Source organism: Lutjanus erythropterus, chromosome 9 (assembly GCF_056507025.1).
Source record: "Lutjanus erythropterus isolate fLutEry1 chromosome 9, fLutEry1.hap2, whole genome shotgun sequence".
In the NCBI taxonomy this organism is placed as follows: Eukaryota; Metazoa; Chordata; class Actinopteri; order Lutjaniformes; family Lutjanidae; genus Lutjanus; species Lutjanus erythropterus.
The window spans coordinates 9,124,162-9,140,920 of NC_139325.1; the positions used below are offsets into that span (position 1 = coordinate 9,124,162).

Here is a 16,759-nt window from a genome sequence, read left to right on the forward strand (position 1 = left end):
ATAATTGGATTCAGTGCTACCATTGTAAAACCATAACTGTAAACAGAGGTACAAAGAAAAGTGAGGCCAAAAGGTCAAGAACTTTTGTGGGATTTAATATTTTACTAATATATTTGTTATTGGCATTACCGTTGCATCTATCCTTAAAATACACAGCATATCCTCTTATTTAAAGGATTATGGTCACAGTTTGTGGTTGATTCATCATAGCATGCTGTCATCTGCCTTGTTATATAATGAACATGATGTAATATGTGTGTAATGTCTCTGACAAGTAAAAATGAAATTAATAGTTACTGAGAACTCATTAAAGTTAAACTGAATCAAATGATGAACTCTGTAATTGGTTGGCTATTATCAGTGTGAAAGTGTTCAGTCTATGACCCATTCTCTATGGTTACCATTAGTATCATCAGTTACACTGACATGTTATGTAATGTGATATAACCTAATGAACTATAGCATGCTTAATAGCAATTAGTGCAGGTAGAGACAAGTAGTGAGGCACAGTGTTTGAGCAGCACATATTTTATTGTTGAAAATATCATGAAATATATAATAATATAGAAAAATTTCTATGTACAATATTTAAAAAAAAACATGACATATGTCAACATCATAAGACAATTTAATCACAAAAAGCAACACACACACTCACACACACACACTAAAACAATCATAAATATAAAAATATCCGAAAAGATAAGTTTAAAGTCTCTCCGTTTTTTTCCAGGTCTTTCCACTTGTAAGATCCATGGCACTGGGAATCGATCCTCCCCAGTTCAGAGCTGGCTTGAAGAACTTTTAATCTGTTCTACTCTGTGATCTAGTGTTATGGTTTGTCCAGTTTGCACAACAGGATAATATCTCTATAATCCATAGCAGATAGCACAGTGGACTGTTTAATGGTTTCGTGATTTGAAAGGAGAAAAAAAAGCTCTATATGCTCCACTGTACGTATTTGATTTCCATTATTAGTTCCACTCAGAGTATGAACAACAAGTTTTGTGCTCTTGGGAAATGCATGCATTTTGTCTTTTTGAAATTTAAATGTCCAGTGTGTACAAATTAGGGGGATATTGGCAGATTATGAAAGAAATAAAATTTAATATTCATAATTATGTTTTCATTAGTGTATAAGAATTGTTGTGTTTTCATTACCTTTAAATGAGCTCTTTATATCTACAGAGGATGCGGGTCCTCCTCCACGCAGGCCACCATAATACACCATAATGTTTCTATTACACTAAGCTAAAAAGGACAAACCAAACACTGGCTCTGGAAAGGACCTTATGCATTTTTCATGGTTTCCAGCCACCATAGTGTCTTTTACATACTCGGAAGGGCAGGGTGAGGCAAGGGTTATTCAGTTGCTTGTAATCTACACCCTCCCTGCTAGATGCTGCTACACATTGGTCCTTTAAAACAAGCTTTAAATTATTAGAAGGTTTACAGTAGATCTGATGGCAAATGAGATTGTATCATCAGCATAAAAGTAGACCGTGCATATAAATACAATATAATGTAAGCAGAATCATCAAAAATAATGGAAAGCAGATGATTTAACGGAATATTATTATCAGCTGTGTCAAATCAGTGCAAATCAATCAGTGCAACACAACAGCAGTACTTTCGGCAGTTATTGGCCGAGGTCTCAAGCCTGACTGATGTAGCTGAAGGATATTATTTACCTCCAGAGAGGCACATACACAAACAGGACAGCTTAGATATCAGCTGACAGCTGTTTGGGTCATAAGTGTCACCACCTTTGTGTAACGAAACTATCTGAGTTTTTTCAAATACTGAGGCATTTTTTTGCCAGAGGTAAAAGTTGAATGGAAAATATGTAGCTATGTTCATACTGCAGGCAAAAGCGACCCAATCTCACATGGACTTTTCAATGCCAGTTTGGGTCACTTTCATGTGTGGTCCTTGATCAGAGGCAGATCAGATTTTTTTGCAACGCGACCTCAGTTTTTACACCAGACTTTTACACCACTCGAGCATCCTGACACAAGATTTTTTTTTGAGACAGATTTAGTTAAAAGTGGCCTGAAATTTGTTACTGTGAAGTCGCTCACGTCACAATCCCACCACCACTGGCTCCAACTCTGCATCCACTCACACCTCCGTACAGAAGAAGCAGTCGTTGCTCCACAAAAAGCCATAATTAAAATTTGGCTCTTACTTCTTGTCCTTGTTATCGTGTGATCACAAATTTGCTGGCCTCCTCCTCACACGATACTCTGTGGATGCTCTTTATGCCCGAAGAACAGAGGGCACCAGAAATGTGGCTGAAATGAGAGGACAAAAACTTATATTGAACTGAAACGTCGGCCTTACACAAAGATTTAAAAACTTGATATGCAGCAACATACCTTGAAATAGATTGATGTGAGGTGGCACGTCTTCTTTTTTAATCTCTTCCTCAGGATTTTGGCATGCAGGTATTCCACTCTCGCCTCTGCAGCGTTGGAGAAGAATCGCTCGCAGACCATCAGCCTGAGCTGGGACACTTTGGCCGCCATCAGAGCCATGATGAGCAGGACGAGCAGGATGGCAGCCAGAGGAACCACAGAATTATAGAGCAGGAGCTTGGGTTTGGGAAGACATTTCTTCTCGAACAAGGTCACAGAGTAGGAAAAGTCTTGTTGATGGGTTTCCTCACTAAATGGTATACCTATTAAAGTCGCAATCCCCTGAGAAGAGAAATGTATAAGTATTCAGTGGCTGTCTGGCTGGAACAAATACTGTAAAATCCTGTCAAACACACTTACTTTGATGCTCATCAACAGTGGTACATGGAACGGTTTCAGCTCTGATAACTCTGTTGTGACAATATCCACAAAATAGTACAATAAGGCGTCCACGGTTATAAATATGACCCAAGATACAAAATGGGACATAACTGGAACTCCGAACTTCAGCATAGCTCTCCCCTCTCTGGTGGTGGGCCGGGCGGAGGGGACAGCGGTGTACAGCTTCTCTTCCTCTGGTGTGAGGGGGAGGACGTGGGGCCTCCCTTCCGCCTTCTGCTTCTCGTCAAAACGGATAAACTTGCTGCTGATGAACGTGTTTTGGTATTTCATGTCTTTGCAGAATCTTTTAATGTGCAGCGCTATAAACATCATGAGCACGAGGAAGCTGATGGCAGGAAACATCCTTTGGCTCACAGAGGAGACTGTGTTCAAGACGGATTGAACGTATCTCACAGTTTCATTCAGCTTCTGCTCTGCTTCTGAGAGTTTCACGCTGAAGTGTTCGGATTCCAGTCTGGGTGAGACCTTGAGTTGGGGGTTGAGTTTCACAACCCCTAAATCTGTCACCCCCTTAAGCATGCTTCCCACCCACTTCAGCATTTCGACGTAGTTACTGAATGGAGCGATGATGGCTGCTTTCTTGGCCTTCAGGTTGCAGACCATGCTCCTGACCAGGCCGGTGAGGTTTTCCAAGGTGTTGCGGATGTTTCTAAGAACCACTAGGCTGGTCCCGGCGGTCAGGAGCAGGTTCCGACTCTTCTTCATGAAAATAGAGATCACAAACAGAGTCCCCAAGCACCTGACTCTCTTTGATAGGAAGAGGGTGACCGTCAGGAGTGTCCCGAAGCAGCCGGCGATCCCTCCGGCCACTGCTAGCTCATAGCTGAGGGTGAAGACGAGGTAGAGCATGAGCAGGGAGCTGAGCAGGAGACTGGACAAGCCGCAAGTGAGGAGGAAGATGAGAATTTGCCAAAAGCCATCCCTTTTACCGGTTATGAAAACATCCACAGTCAGGTAACCGATGTCCTTGAGGCTCTGTTGTACTGCAATCCATGAGAAGAGCATCCTGGACAGAAATAGTAGAGGAAACCCAACACTGAACAAAGAGAAAAAGAGCGGTTAGATGAATAAATAATCACATAGCACCATTTAATGTTCAACTCTGTGAGTTAAACCTGCTGTCAAAATTTAAATCCGAAAATATCCATTCATAATGTAATCACAAAGTAGCCTACAAACCTGCTGTGAAGAGCTTGAAATCTATTCTTATGTGTACACTTTGCAGTCTCCTTAAATACAGTTAAAACAGGAAGTCTTCTGTCTCCTGAAACCTCAGTCATTTGTCATTTCCCAGTCATCCCTTTAGTTTAACCAAAAGCAGAAGCACACAGAAGCTTATATCAGGCTGGATTTTGACAGTGTGTGAGAACTGATTGTGCTTTCAGTATAAAAATCCAGCATGTATGAATAAGTTTAGATTCTTTGGTGTACATACACTTTCTAACTGCGTTGAATCTGATAAAAGCCTGATAAAAACCTTTTAAAGGGAGTCACAGCAGGTGATTGCAGACTGTTTTGTTTTGACAAGGAAAATAATAACTTGATATTAATAGCAGGGTCTTAAAGTCAGCAGCTTGTTCCTGCTTGCAGGTGTTTGACAGGCCTGTGAAACTGTTACAAACTGTCAAAGAGTCAGAGTGTTAAGTTTTAATGTGAAGTTCAAACAGAAAATCTTTGGAAACAAATCATTTATGTTGCTTTTTAATTTTTAATTTTTGGGTATAGAATTTTCCACTGCAACATAAATGAGCTCACCTACTGTATGTTGAACACCGAGGGTCTTTTTTTGTTTTATAAAACTGCTGCATGGCTCCAGGGATGAGAATGACAGTCTGTCAGTCGGTTAGTCCAGCACTTTGGCCCAGACTGAAATATCTCAACAGCTATCAGATGGCTTTCCATTAAATTTTGTAGAGACATTTATGTCCCTGTCTGGATATGCTGTAATCACTTACATTATGACCTTCTAAAAAGTACCAGAGTGCCTAAGTACAACCTCACAGAGTTGCTATCATGGCTGCAGACTCTTAGGCCTGTTTTATTTTTAACCATGTTTGTCATACAGTGATTAGAAAATTAATTAAAAATGAGTTAAAACAATGTTACTTTTGGGTAACTTATAAGTCATCTGGCCTGTCACAAAAATAATCTTCAGTAATAAGGTGAAACGTACCAGAGCCAAACAACAGCCAACAAAACTGCATGATCTTAACTTATTATCTGACTTATCTGATTATTCACAAGGTGTAAACATGGTCCTAATATTTGATTACATCCATTTCATCTGAATTGTGAAATGAAATAATTTCTCTTTGATAAATAAAGCTATGAAACACCTTCACCTGAGCTTAATTTACAACAATAACTGTATCGTAAATCTAAAGGGGTTCAATTTACTCATAACGGGCAGCAGACCAAATACTAAGTCTGCGAAAATAAAAAAAACTATAGCCAGGCTTCCTCAACTTCTGCTGAATTGATTTGATGATAGACCTTTTCCATGGCAGCCATATTGACATCAAATAGTTGGGTAAACACACGTGTTTTATTGGTGATACAAATTACGATCCATTTAGTACCCTGACTCTGTTTGACCTGAATGGAACTGAACCTTAACTCCTGTGTTTACCCCCCTATTTCATGTTAAAGTGTTTGTTTTTTAACATGTCTCTAACAGGCCTTCAGAGTTTAAAAACGTATAATAATACATTTCTGGAGCTCCCTTTTAACAGTTATTTCTTACACACATTTTCTGCAGTTTCTATAGAAAGCATGTTATGTTGTTTGTGTGTGTGTGTGTGTGTGTGTGTGTGTGTGTGTGTGTGTGTGTGTGTGTGTGTGTATGTATGTATGTATCTTATCAACACCCAACACTTGGCATCAGTGTAATATCAATTTTTTATTTTTAATTTGAAAAATAACTTACATAAATCTCTGTACTCAACCATACTTAACCAAGACATAGCCTTGGCATTAACACATTGCACCAAAAAGAGAAAATTAAAAGGCATTCAAAAGGATAAATAACATATGTCTTTGTCATCATGTGAGGCATTTTTCCTGTTCCAAAAGAGTCTATCAATCTATTTATGGTAGCTTGTTTATTCAAATTCTGACATCTAAAGGTATGTACAATGAAAATTAAAATGAAAATATATACTGTAGCTTGTTACAGCGACAAGGTTTTCTTGGACATTAAAACGTATTATCTTCATATGGAAAAGGAATAATGCCTCAGTTCAATTTCATTCAGACATACTGCAACTATAAGATTCATATACTTCCCAGACATGAGAAGTATTTATAATTACTAAAAATAGAAAATAAAAAATAAACTGGTCTTGGCTTTTAAATAAAACTAACAAAAATATAGTAAATTAATTTCATTTTCATTAAAACAAGAAAAAAACATTTTCTGTGGCAATATCCCTTGTTATTTGAACTTGTGATTAGCTCATCTTCACAAACAGTGCCTGTAAAATTGAACCACAGCGACACACGTCTCTTGCATGTTTGCTGCCTCTTGATTAGGTATAGACCTCTTGCTGTACCAATACAGATTATTTTTGCATGTTCGTCAACAATACTGAAATAAAATACACTTGCAATCACAACTGTTTCGTCAACCTCCATTAAATATAAAATATTTTCCTTGTCACTTTTTTTTTCTCAAAAACCTGAAAGAAAATATGACCTTGGGGGTGGAATGTTTTTGTTAAAACTTCAATAATTGGCCGTGGAAGACCAAGAACTAATTTTGCTGTGGAGTTCAATTTAAGGTGAGGGAGAAAAGTAATGAAGTTGACATGCACTGTACAAGAAACTGCAAAAATTCCAAATATCATCTTTATCAAAACATGCTGAGTTACTGTAAGGTGTGCCCAAGCCATGTTGCAGAAAATCCTTTTCAACATGCTTGTTAAACAAATCAAATCCAAAATAAAATACATACTGAAACAATACAGAACTGTAAAATAACCAACAGTCCTAAAATCTGGACAATATCAGGGGACTGAACAATGGTAGCAATGAATAGTACAATGAGAAGTACCCTGGGACAAGGAAGAAAAAGAGAAACATGTACAATTTGCACATAATGTTTATCTTTATAAGGCATGAGCCTTTTACAATGAAATAAATAATTTACATTTATTTTCATTATCACTTTTTGTCACATAAACATTTTCTGTTAAATAACTCCAAAAGTTTCCTTTAAGTTTCCCTTATCTGCATGTCTGCAAAACACAGACTCATGAATGGTCTAAAGAATGATAAACAATGTCATTTTTTTTAATCACGATGTTGCATTCACTCCCCTTGAAAACCATGCACTAGTGAAATTTATCTTTAAAAATAATATAAATTGTTGAAAATGGCTGATCTGTTTTATTTATTTTTCTTCATCTTTTTTGCAAGTTGCAGCCTCAAGAAAATAATTTTCTTTTTTTTTTTTTAATTCAGCTAAATTTGTGTCCATGCAAATGAACTAAAAAGGAAAAAATAAACTATTTTTTTCTCATTTAATTTTCATACAATATATCAACAGAGAAAAAATGATGGTAGATTGTACATCTTTTCATGGGGTTTGGATCATTACTGTATATTCTGGAGTGTTGATGGGAGCCACTTCAATATTGCCTCTGATTAACTTTGAAGTCCTTCTGGTGATTTACCAGTGCGGTTTGATTCAGTACATAAAACCTAGAGTATGTGGGACATTTCTTTTGGGGTTTGGGGGAGTGTGGATACAAGCTGGGACACACCTCACCCAAAGTGATGGTCTCCAAAACTCCATCTACACAGCTAGGTCTGTTGGCGTGGCGTGACCAAGCATCTGGTTAGAAACACAGTCACCCCCTTCAGATACAAGTACATTGACATTAAAACAAAAAAAACAAAAAAACAAATGAAAACAAAACAAAAAAAAAATCAAAGCAGAACATTTAATTTTCATTCGAAAAGGGCTTCTGTAGAACTCGTTTAGCGGTTCCCAGTACTGACCCCCATGGCTTCGAATTGGATGAAAACCTGGAACTGACGGATTCCTCGTGCTAAGGAGTTCATTCCAGCTTCCTCCAAACAACAACAACAACACCCGGCAATCCCGGCCGCCGGGCGCTTGCCACACGCTTCGCCACGTGCACAATGTGCGCGACGTTTTTGCTTAAAACACAGGATCACGTTTGCACCCCTAGAAACAGGCTCAGAAGACACAACATCAAGCATGCAGTGTAACCGGGGGGCGTGACCTGTAATCGCAACACTGGCTGCTACAACAACGCTATCAGTCCACACGCTGCTATGATCGAGAGAAACTGTCCAGTGAGGATTGGGAAGCTCTTCTTGTCAGTGGGGCCAGAGTAGGGTCCACCAGCGAGGAAGGAGGAAAGAGCTTGAACCAGCCAATCACCATGTTGGACAGGTCCAGCTCGTCTAACAGTATCTGAACTGCTCCCATGAATGATTTATGGTCCATACGTCCATAGTCGCCCCAAACGATGACCTGCAGAGAGGAACCACAGAAGATGAAATTAATTAAAAAGATTAAAACAGTGACAAATAAGCTTGTTTTGGTACAACTGAGTCTGAGTTTAAGGTTTAATTACTGTGAGACCTTTCTTACCTGTAAAACCTTCCCTCCCGGACTCTCCTCAAACGGCAGTTGCTGCTGGTAAAGAGGATCCAAGGTTTTTCTTGCTACTTTTGTTTTCTTTTTGGCTATGCAGACTCCGTTTTCCAAAAGGTAGACCTTTACATATGGTGCTGAGAAGAGAAGAGAAGAGAAGAGAAGAGAAGAGAAGAGAAGAGAAGAGAAGAGAAGAGAAGAGAAGAGAAGAGAAGATTGATGCTTTTCCATCCTCTTTATTCATCATTTATTGCAAGGTTTTGTTCGGCGCTCTATTCTGATTGCTCAATTACAGCATTCTACTTTCTGTTATTTCTCAATAGCAGACTGCTGTTTTGAATACATAGACTGTTACCATGGATGCAGTCCTGATCACAGACCTTGGTTGATAATTTTCAAACCAATAAAATCATTTTTAAATCAACAGTTTGCATCAAAACTGATTCAAAACTCCTCTTCTTTTCCTCAGGATCCTGGCAGTGTTTATTTCACAAAAAAAATACTCGTGTACATTATCCTTTACATATCAACATTTACATTGAATTTATGATGTAAGTGTGATAATGAGAGTGTGAGAGCTTAAATTACCTGGCAGTGCCTTGGAACCTGGTTTTCCCACAAGGCCACGGGCTCTGATGACCTCCACCTCCAGTGCTCCTTTCTTCTCCACCATACCAATCTGGATGTCACCTGAATAACAAAAATAGCCATTTTTTTTTTTTTAGCAAACTAGTGACTTGATATTTATCAGTATTTAGGGGTATGTTTACTTAAGTTAGCTATTAACCAAAATTATCACCAAAATTATCAGAATTATTAACTTCGCTTCACTAGCATATTGAAATATAAGGGCAAAGAGCTATTTACAGGATTACAAAGATACCATCATGTCAATTTTTTGAATAAAGGGATTCTATAGGTTCTCACCCATAGGTGGAGTAGCCAATGTCTGTCGTCCCACTAGCTGAGCGGGACCGAGACCATCCAGGAAGTCACTGAACTGGGCATCTGAGGAGAGCCTCACACCGGGGAAGATGAGACTGAAACAGAGAAAGGCAGACTGGTTACCACAGAGATGAAAGCTACAATTGTTGCATTAAGACAAAGCTGTAGTTGAGCGAACAGCTGCAGTTTAAATGTCACGAGGATTAGGATGAGTGGAGCCTAATATGAGTAATCAAACTGCTCCCAGTAGCGTATGTATGAGTGTCCTCAGAATATGAGTTCTTGTCTCCTTACTTTCCCTCAGAGCTGTAACTGTTCATGCTGCCGTCTGTGGACTCCCGGCTGGCCTGCCGAGTCATCCTGCTCCTCATCTCCACCGCCAGGCCTGTCTCTGTGCTCCTCTGGATCGTGCTGCGTAACTTCTTACCTCCTGCTTCTGCACACAGATCGACACAAGCAAAGAAAGAGAGACGGAGAGAAAGAGCGATAAGAGATTGTCAGTCCATGACGCTGAATCATTTTTTCATTCGCATTCACATGGATTTTTACTGACATACCTGTGCTTTCACTGAAAACTCATTCCACAGGGACAACACAACACAAAGACAACTCTGTAAATGAAAATTAATCTCTGTACCAAGGCACGGGTATAGATTTCTCTGGGACAGGTTAATGGCAATTTGTGATAATCAAACGAGGTCACTACAGAGCTACAGCTCTTTGTGTTTCTGTTGAACAGAACAACATGTACAGTCCTCCTCTGGTCTTGCGGAAGCCGTAGTGAGTCCATGCTCCACCTACAAACATCCAGCGTTTGCCCCCCCAGTCCTAACTGATCCAAGACGACAGCTGACTCCCTCCATTAGCACTGCTGCTGCTCATCTCCACCCTGCCTCCCTGATGGCCTGTGTGTGGGACCACGTGGCTGTGCCTGTGGCGGACGTACACATACCTACACGATAGTATGAGTGCTACAGCCTGACAACCAGCAGACACACACAACACGTACACACACGGCATCACTACTACTGTATGTTTCATTTTACATCGTATTAAGACAGAGGCCAGCGCATTCTCCTTCACAACATACAGCGAAGGTGCTTAGCAGCTGAAGAAATCAGACAAATTAGACACATTCTGTTTCTATTTTATACTCAACCATTTAGCTGTTTAACTGCTATATTAGCACCTGCAATATATTTATAATCTCCAGGTTTAAATGTGAAATTGTGCATGGTTATAGTCAAATATTAATTATCCAAGCATTACTAAATGTTGCTGCAAATATCACAGTTATAGAATTTCTTTTTTCTCATTTGTAATCAAATGAAGGCAAAATGAGGACATTCTGTTATTTCCCAGAGGTCAGATAATCACTGCAAAGCCAGACCAAAGTAATAATACTGAGTTTGCAGCCCTCGGGTGCTAAGTGATGATCCATAGAGCTAACTTTCACTTAATAATTTCCCACTTTGTATGGATGAATCACGTCTAGACTACAGAATTCATAATCCAGCCTCATCAGGGGCTCTTTGTAGGGCCTGCTGTCTTCACCCCCACCAACTCTCTCCCGCCTCATCTCATCAGAGGAGGAGCCGAGGAGAGGGGAGATCATCCTGTCTCCTATCTCACGCAGGCATAAGCACACATGAAGCCTTTCAGCCTTGAAATCTCAGTTATTCAGCTGGCTGCCGCCTCCTCTTCCGGCTCTTCAGGCATCACAATAGGAGACTAAGACACTGAGGTCGTCTCTGACGTCTGTAGCAAACTGCCGCTCATACACCTCGTCTGCCAATCAGTGGCCAGTCGGGTGTTAGCAATCAAGATTAAAAACACACCATCTCAAGCTTCTGTTTTCCTGCCTTGTTGCACAAATTATGAGATGTTTAGGTCAGCATTTATACAGCTAATTAAAATCACACATTGCCACCCTTACTATGCTTACTATGTCAATGAATGAGTGATCGTATGTAATTATAACTTTATATGAGATTCTAAAACCAAAAAGCTGCTGAAAATGTTCTCACATATTAAAGAGACAGTTCACCCCAAAATCAAAAATACACACCTTTCCCCTTCATCTGTGGTGCTGTTATCTTTCTAGATTGTTTTGGTGTGAGTTGCAGAGTTTTGGAGACATCAAAAGAAGAGACATCTGCTTCCTCTCCAATATAATGGGACTAAAAGGCACTCAGCTTGTGGTTATCAAAACACCAAAAATATACATTTGAAAAACTCAGAACCAGTGTCTCTTTCCAAAAATCATGACCCAGTTACTCATAATAATCCAGACAGCTTGTTGTGAGCAGTTTCACTACTTTCTTTCTAATAGAAATAATGTAGTAGATTCCAGTAGATTCTACTACACAAAGAAAGTAGCTCCTACATGAAACTGCTCACAACAAGGTCTACGGATTATTTTGTGCAAGCACGTCATGCTTTCTGGAACGAGACATTGCTGTTGAGTTTTTGCAAATACTTTTTGGAACTTTGAGCACCCCAGGACTAGTGCCATCGATTTCCATTTTATTGGAGTGAAGGCAGACATTTCTAAGGCTGATATCTCCAAAACTCAATGGACACCAAAACAGCATAGATGGAAAAATAACACTACAGACCAGAGGTAAAACTGTATTTTTGATTTGGGGGTGAACTGTCCCTTTAAACATACATGTATACACTTTATAAAGAATACTCACACATGTGCATTTAAAGTCAAGTCAGATGAGGTAAACGTGTCAGAGACAGCAGCATTATCAGCACCGACTGGCTAATGTGACGGCCAAGTACTTTTGTAAAGTATCTGTCAAGCATGGCCTAAAAGTTAAACAATCTGGCTCATAACCAAGTCACTGTCCTCAAACCTCAGCCTTGCCAGAGTGGAGCTGGCAACGGCCAACAATGGAAGTGCGAGTACAAGTGTGTGTGAAGCTGTAGCTAAAAAAAGCTGGTGTGATCAGGCAAAAATATGTAGATAAGTAGACGTTTAAAGGAGTAAATCTTCTGCATTCCAAATCCATGATCTATTGTATTTCTCTGTAAATAAATCCCCTGCCGCTACAATAGGAAATGATAAGAGCATCTTGGGAGGCATAAATATAAACACGTACAGGAGGCGTCATCACTACTCACTCACTCACTGTTGAGGAAATTTGAAGCGACAGTCATAGAACAATGCTGTAATCCTAAGCTAAATAAACACTACCACCCACAAGATACTTAACAATGATTCACTCCAGTTACTAAATCCTTTGTTTTCATTCCCACAGTCAGATTTAAAATCATCAGGATGAAATGAGGTATTGGTTAGACTAGCATGAGAGAGACTGTTTCCTACAACCACCACCGCTGGCGGCAGCAGAAACAACAGAAGCAGGACGTGTGTGTCACAATGTATTGACAGCCTGATAAATTGACTACTCTTGAGGTACAGGCATCAACTTTCCATTCATTTTATTACCAGAGCACACACAGCTCAAGCATCATTATTATCCTAATTAAACTACACTGTCATCCTAATTAAAGTAATTACATCTCTCAGCCTGCCCCAGTTCTCAGTACAATCAATACCTCTGCATCTTCCCACTAATCCTAAATCCATCTCCCTCTCCTCATCCCTCAGTTTGAACAGCACTGATGCCCCCCAGCCAGCTGCTGCTGCTGCTGCTGCTGCTGTGACACTTCTCTGCATGTCATCTTACCTCCGTCCTCCTCATCAAAGGAGTTCATGCAGGGGAAGTAGACGGCCAAAGCTTCAAACGACGCAGACAGGCTCATCTTGCTCTGGGAGCGTTGGATACGCATCCCTGGAGCCGCAGCAGTGGTATCGTGCCCCTGCCTGCCCATGGTGACCGGCGGCCGTCCTTCTCAATGCGGTGAATCGAATCAGCTGTGCCTTCTCTAGCTGCTAAAGGTTTGAAAATCAACTCAGATCTAATCTGTTTGATAAATAAACTCCTAATCCCAGTAGTAGAGAACTGTACGCTGCAAGAGATCAGGTCTGTGCTATCGTCTAGTCTGTCCCTAGATGCTCTGAAGGCTGCATCTTAAGGAGAGCTTCAGAGAAACGTTGCTTCAGTAGCTGAGTCTTGTGCTGTCTGGGTCTGACGTTCCTGCTGCACCTCTTTCTTCAGGGGGGGAGGGGAGAGAGCTGCATCGCACTCCACCAATCAGGGAGCTGGGCTGCTCAGGCGCACCTCGGCAAGCTCTGCGGGTGAACAAGCTCTACCCAGAGATACTGAGCCCCCTCCTCCCCTCCCGAGTCCGTTTCTCACCAATTTTTTTTAACCTCTTCTTTTATCATTTGCTTTCTCGTTTTTTTCCCTCTTGCTGTTTTGTTTCTTTTGGGCTTTTCATCACTGTTACTTTCCTCGGCCCTCTATCCCATGTCCCCCTCCTGCCCCTCTCCTCATCTTATCCACAGCAGCCAGTGAAAACAAGCTGTCATTAGGTCTGCCAACAGCCCTGCTCCTCTGTGAGAAGGCTTCAGCTATATGGCAATCACTCAAAGTTCACGTGCCAAACTCTGCTACTTTATTCGTCTCTCATCCAGAACTACCATACCACAGCTGTGTTGTGTTGGGAGGAATTCAATTTTCGCTGGGTGTTTTCATAACTGCAGAGAATGACAAATCGTGGCGCTGATCATGTACACGTGCTCAACCTGAAAACTTCATCTATCTTCCTTCCACGGCCTCTATGACACAGCTATGTTGTGTTCAATCACAGACCACACTTTCAAACAATCAGACAAGCTCTTTGTTTGAGTTAGGGTCGAACTTAACCAAACATGGACCTTTTTTCACTCTATCCTTTGTGGACAACTGAGGTCAGGCTATTCAAACAGTCCAGAACCACACAAGAGTGGTGCTGAGAGAAAAGATTTCTTCATAGGTGGTCCATGAAATACCGATAAATCTGATACTGGCATGGTGTGTAAAGCAAATGTATGGCTTTAAACTTAACTTTAGCCTCTCTTCTCACTGTCTTGGCCGCTGCTCCGTGACAAATTAAGTGAAACTGTGCTGTTTTGACGCATTACCTGAGAACCGGCTGTGTTGCTTTTGTTCTAAACATGCATGTGGCAGAATAGGCACAGCACAAGACAATTATGGTGCCTCTCTGCACCATCATAAATATAGCAAGCTCCCTGTAGTGTTATAGCTGAGGCAAAAGTTCCACTCTAAGAGACACTGCAACCTACTTCCATGATGAAGCCTCTTAATGCACGGCATCAATTTGCAGGTTTCATCTAGGTCAGCACAGCCAAAAACAACCCTTCACATTTACGGCTCGGAGGAAACTGGACAACACACAGAGTTAAAACACAACCAACTGGGTCATTATTAATGGCTCCTTGAACAGTCTTCGTGAAAGGATTTCATTTAGGCCTCCTGCTAACTCAGACAGTGCCAATAATGAATCACATACAAGCTGATTTAAAGAAAGTGCTCTGTTTGAGAGAATCGTGTGTATTTTGTAGATTGTTTAGCCTTTCCAGCAGAGTGGTACGGTTCATTCTGACAGCAGCTCCACCACTATTGAGCGGACTGCAATGCAATTTTGTACAGACATTCGTGGTCCCTAGATGATGAAACTGACCAACTCTGGCGATCCTCTGACATGTTCCCCTCAGGATGAATTGCAAACATTTTAGTGATGTCTTAACATTTTTATCTATCATCAGGATAAGATTCTTATTTGTCCAATACTTGATTTTTATGACTGAATACCCGCAAAACTAACTAAACCAACTAATTAGGTCATTTTAGCCTCCTAAAATGCTTAAGTGGACACGATTAAAATTATACTAGAGCCAAACTGATATATTGGTATTGTCCTATCACAGATATATTGGTCTGTATCAGTACCAGCATATATGTTGTCTGATATGCAGCTTTTTTTTTTAATGTTTTAGATAATGTTTTATGTTTTAGACCATAATGCAGATTGGTTTTTTGTTCACTTTATAGGCAACATTTTATGTATATATTGATATTTTTTCAATCAATTCAGGTTTCATTTATACATATTTTTGCCCTATTAGCTTTTTCGTTTTCCAGTTATTTGTAATAATTAAAAAATACCAGTGAAAGTTTACTATTTTGGCGACTTGATATCAATTTGGACAATAAAGTTTATTGTTAAACTGTAAAATATCCTTCCTCCAGCACATATCTTTGTCACAGTTTTTGAGGGATCATTGCAAAAAATGTGCACTCATGTATATATTCTATATTCCTAATATTATCTTTTGTATAAAGAACATTGGATAATATATAAACATATTTTTTAATCCCTAATATCCTCAAAATCCTGTATCGGTCAGGGTTTATATTATACCTAACACTAATGTTTATAGTGTGATAGCATTGTTATTGTGAGCATGTTGCCATGTTGGGGTTTTCATTTCACAAATACACAAAACAAGTTGTATCTGAGTAGAGCCTCAGAGAGCAGCTAGCATGACTGTAGACCAGGACTATTCAAATACCTTTTTAAAAGTGCCTATTTTGAAAACAGTAAAGTGCCAATGGGCCAGATATTTCTGTTTCCTACTTCTGACCTAAAAGGTTAAGAAGTCAAATATGTTAAACAATGCACCTTTTTTTCTTCCCTTTATTTGTTTTGTCAATTGGAAAAGAAACATTATGTACAAAAGTACAGGGGAAAAAAATCAAAGCACGTTTGTAAACCTAGATTAGAAGTAGTGTGTTGTTTTAATATAGAAAATGTTGCATTTAACATCTTTTTTTCATTCAGTTTGACTCCCAGACATAGCCAATGAATGATCTAATCTGCCTCTCCCTCAGTTGAAGAAATTATTTATTCATGCATTTTTCATATTATAAATAATCAAACAGTTGGATTGAGGTCATTGAAGGGCCATACTTGGCCCATGGACTGTTAATTGAATAGGCTTGCTGTAGACTCTAGGCCATATTTCTACACAGCAGCTGAAGCAAAATGTTTTAGCTCCAGAAATGAATGATCAGTATGACACTTTCCATTCACTTTATGTCCTATATGTTGTACTAGACTGTCCAAATAAAGGGGAAGCATTTTCATCAACTGGTTGTGAGACTAAAATTCTGCTAAAGGAGTATCTGTAACACACACATCACTGTCTGTTACCAATATTAAAGTCTTTTCAGTGTTTTCAGTTCCTTGCTTTCCACTCAGCTACTGTAAAAGCTGAAACCTGAACAAACTCCCCTCCGTACATGTAGGACATAACTGGTGTGATTCTAAATCTACAGGTCCACAGCCTTTTAACAAACGGAGTGGAGGATGTCTCTAACAGGTTTTCTGTTTCATGATACTCCACTACCCAGATGAACCATATTGCAAACATTACTTATATTGACTA

The 16,759-nt window shown here is 39.8% G+C and overlaps 2 protein-coding genes across 34 annotated transcripts in view; both read right to left on the minus strand.

Annotated features, from left to right (window-relative positions):
- Window positions 1-2,070: 2,070 nt before the first annotated feature.
- On the minus strand, window positions 2,071-3,848 carry dcstamp (dendrocyte expressed seven transmembrane protein). The gene is made up of 3 exons (XM_084725615.1): window positions 2,778-3,848; window positions 2,379-2,699; window positions 2,071-2,294 (listed from the first exon to the last, which is right to left on the minus strand). Exons 1-3 carry the CDS (start codon window positions 3,822-3,824, stop codon window positions 2,235-2,237), a joined length of 1,428 nt encoding a protein of 475 aa, XP_084581741.1. The 5' UTR covers window positions 3,825-3,848; the 3' UTR covers window positions 2,071-2,234.
- Window positions 3,849-5,698: 1,850 nt separating this feature from the next.
- rims2a (regulating synaptic membrane exocytosis 2a) overlaps window positions 5,699-16,759 on the minus strand; it is a 183,707-nt gene continuing 172,646 nt past the window's right edge. For 32 of the 33 annotated variants that reach the window (XM_084726049.1, XM_084726075.1, XM_084726046.1 and 29 more), the window contains 5 exons: window positions 9,685-9,826; window positions 9,373-9,485; window positions 9,034-9,135; window positions 8,443-8,582; window positions 5,699-8,322 (listed from right to left, as the gene is read on the minus strand). In XM_084726049.1, coding sequence (XP_084582175.1) covers window positions 8,119-8,322; window positions 8,443-8,582; window positions 9,034-9,135; window positions 9,373-9,485; window positions 9,685-9,826 — 701 coding nt within the window. In that variant the 3' untranslated portion in view covers window positions 5,699-8,118. Of the gene's footprint in view, window positions 8,323-8,442; window positions 8,583-9,033; window positions 9,136-9,372; window positions 9,486-9,684; window positions 9,827-13,091; window positions 13,738-16,759 lie in introns of those variants that run through there. The other variant, XM_084726074.1, reaches the window with a different exon arrangement.

Coding starts and splice junctions, on each gene's coding strand:
- dcstamp (XM_084725615.1), bottom strand. CDS start 3,824: ATGCTCTTCTCATGGATTGCAGTACAACAGAGCCTCAAGGACATCGGT. Junction 2,700..2,777: donor CACTGTTGATGAGCATCAAA/GTAAGTGTGTTT, acceptor TTCTCTTCTCAG/GGGATTGCGACTTTAATAGG. Junction 2,295..2,378: donor TCACATCAATCTATTTCAAG/GTATGTTGCTGC, acceptor CTCTCATTTCAG/CCACATTTCTGGTGCCCTCT.